Source organism: Austrofundulus limnaeus, unplaced genomic scaffold (assembly GCF_001266775.1).
Source record: "Austrofundulus limnaeus strain Quisiro unplaced genomic scaffold, Austrofundulus_limnaeus-1.0 Scaffold313, whole genome shotgun sequence".
Classification (NCBI taxonomy): Eukaryota; Metazoa; Chordata; class Actinopteri; order Cyprinodontiformes; family Rivulidae; genus Austrofundulus; species Austrofundulus limnaeus.
The window spans coordinates 605,728-607,423 of record NW_013952715.1 but is presented as its reverse complement, the minus strand read 5'-3'; the positions used below and the strand labels follow the sequence as shown (position 1 = coordinate 607,423).

The following is a 1,696-nucleotide window of genomic DNA, read 5'->3' as shown; positions in this document are numbered from 1 at the left end:
ATGTTTATCAAATAAAGTCTAATGTTACAAGTAATCGTGGATCCCTTTAAAAGCCATGACTTTTATTAAATTATTCCTGTTTGTTTCTGTCTGTTCTGTGGTTGTGTCTCCTCTCCCTCCTCACACTTCAGTTTGATGTCAGGTCTGGCTGCGCTGGACGCCAAGTGCTCGAGCCGTTTGGGCATCATGACCATCTCCTACTATCTGTGGACCACTTTTGTTGCTGTGGTGGTGGGRATCCTCATGGTCTACATCATACACCCCGGCGGCGCCGCCCAAAAGGAGGACTCTGAGGACAGCAAGAAGCCAATGACCAGCTCTGCTGACGCTCTGCTGGACCTCATTCGGTAAGAGGATGTTGAAAATCCCCTCTGACATGTCTGTTATTTGGCTGACATGAAACTGTGACGTCCACCATAARTGACAACATGAGGCGTGCCTTCATCCACAAACAGGGCTGGGACTGTTGGGACTGACCTGATGTAAAWACTGGTGACCATAAAGGTGATTTGATTTATGTGGATCTCAATATATTGGTTGTTGAGGCTCTTCTTTTTCACAGAAATTAAAAACATGTTGACAACTTTTAGACTCTTTTCCACTGCAGCCAGGATTTAAGATCAACTAATAAACGTTTACTTCCTGATGAGGAATCCTGGTACAGTGGACACTTCTCCAAGAGATATTTTAATATTTCGACCACAAGAGAGGTGCAAAGATCTTTGATATTGGAGCTGTTTTAAAGAGGACATTTCAAACGAAATCTACTTTTTTGGCTGTTAAATACAATTTGTTGTAGACTTGGAGTCAGAAAAGTTGAATTTAGTCTCTCATGGTGCTGCAGAGATATCTTTATATTCTGTTTTTGTCTTATTTTTCAACATATTTTCTCTATTTTTCATGGTTTTTGGGACTATTACATCAAATTATTTGCAACAGAACTTTAAATAAGGTCTGGAGTTACCAACTACACTTTGGTGGTCTTCATTGTCCTCTGGTTCTGGGTCAGACTCTAGTTCTGGGTCAGACTCTGGCTCCAACATGTAAGGCTGGATGGACAAGACTTCTTTTCTTGACATCTTTTAATTTGTAAATAAAAAGTTTCTGAGCAGCTARATAGTCATAAACKCCTCTATCACTGCCGCCCTCTACTGCTGCTCCTCTCCCAGTTCAGCCCATTATTACAGCCAGATCCCTCCGTCCCTGTAACAGCTTTCAAACTGCCAACAGAAGCAGTCTCTCCTATGTTAAATGTAACACTCCTGCCACTCCACTGTCCATCACAACAACCCACACTGAACTCAGTTTTGACTCTTTAATATCTGTTCTGGACTTCTTCTCCAGGATCTCATTCATGTTAATTACTTTGACAACATATTTATGTTGCTATCACAAAATGAGGATGAGAGTTTTCTCAAGATAAGTTCATTTTCTGACGGTTTTCTCAGGATAATGAGTTGTGYTTTTCCCCACGTGCATCATTCAGTAACCAGCTGTGACGAGAGCTGATATGAAAGTTATCGAACAAACTGCAGTTTCAGCTTGTGTTCGACCTCAACAAAAGTAAAGTCTGATGTGTTGATCAACGCCAGTTTCTCCTTGATCTGACATTTTCTGCTTGAGTTTGTTCTTGGCAAGGTTTAAAGGGATCCCTGATTAGTTGTAACATTAGACCTCATTTAATAAACATATATTT

At 40.8% G+C, this 1,696-nt stretch overlaps 1 protein-coding gene across 1 annotated transcript in view; it reads left to right on the top strand.

Moving 5' to 3' along the window:
• The window catches only part of slc1a7a (solute carrier family 1 member 7a), a gene marked incomplete at its 5' end in the record, with an annotated part of 65,793 nt that overhangs the window by 28,463 nt on the left and 35,634 nt on the right, over nt 1-1,696 (top strand). Inside the window, 1 exon segment of the mRNA XM_014021988.1 lies at nt 132-347. Coding sequence (XP_013877442.1) covers nt 132-347 — 216 coding nt within the window.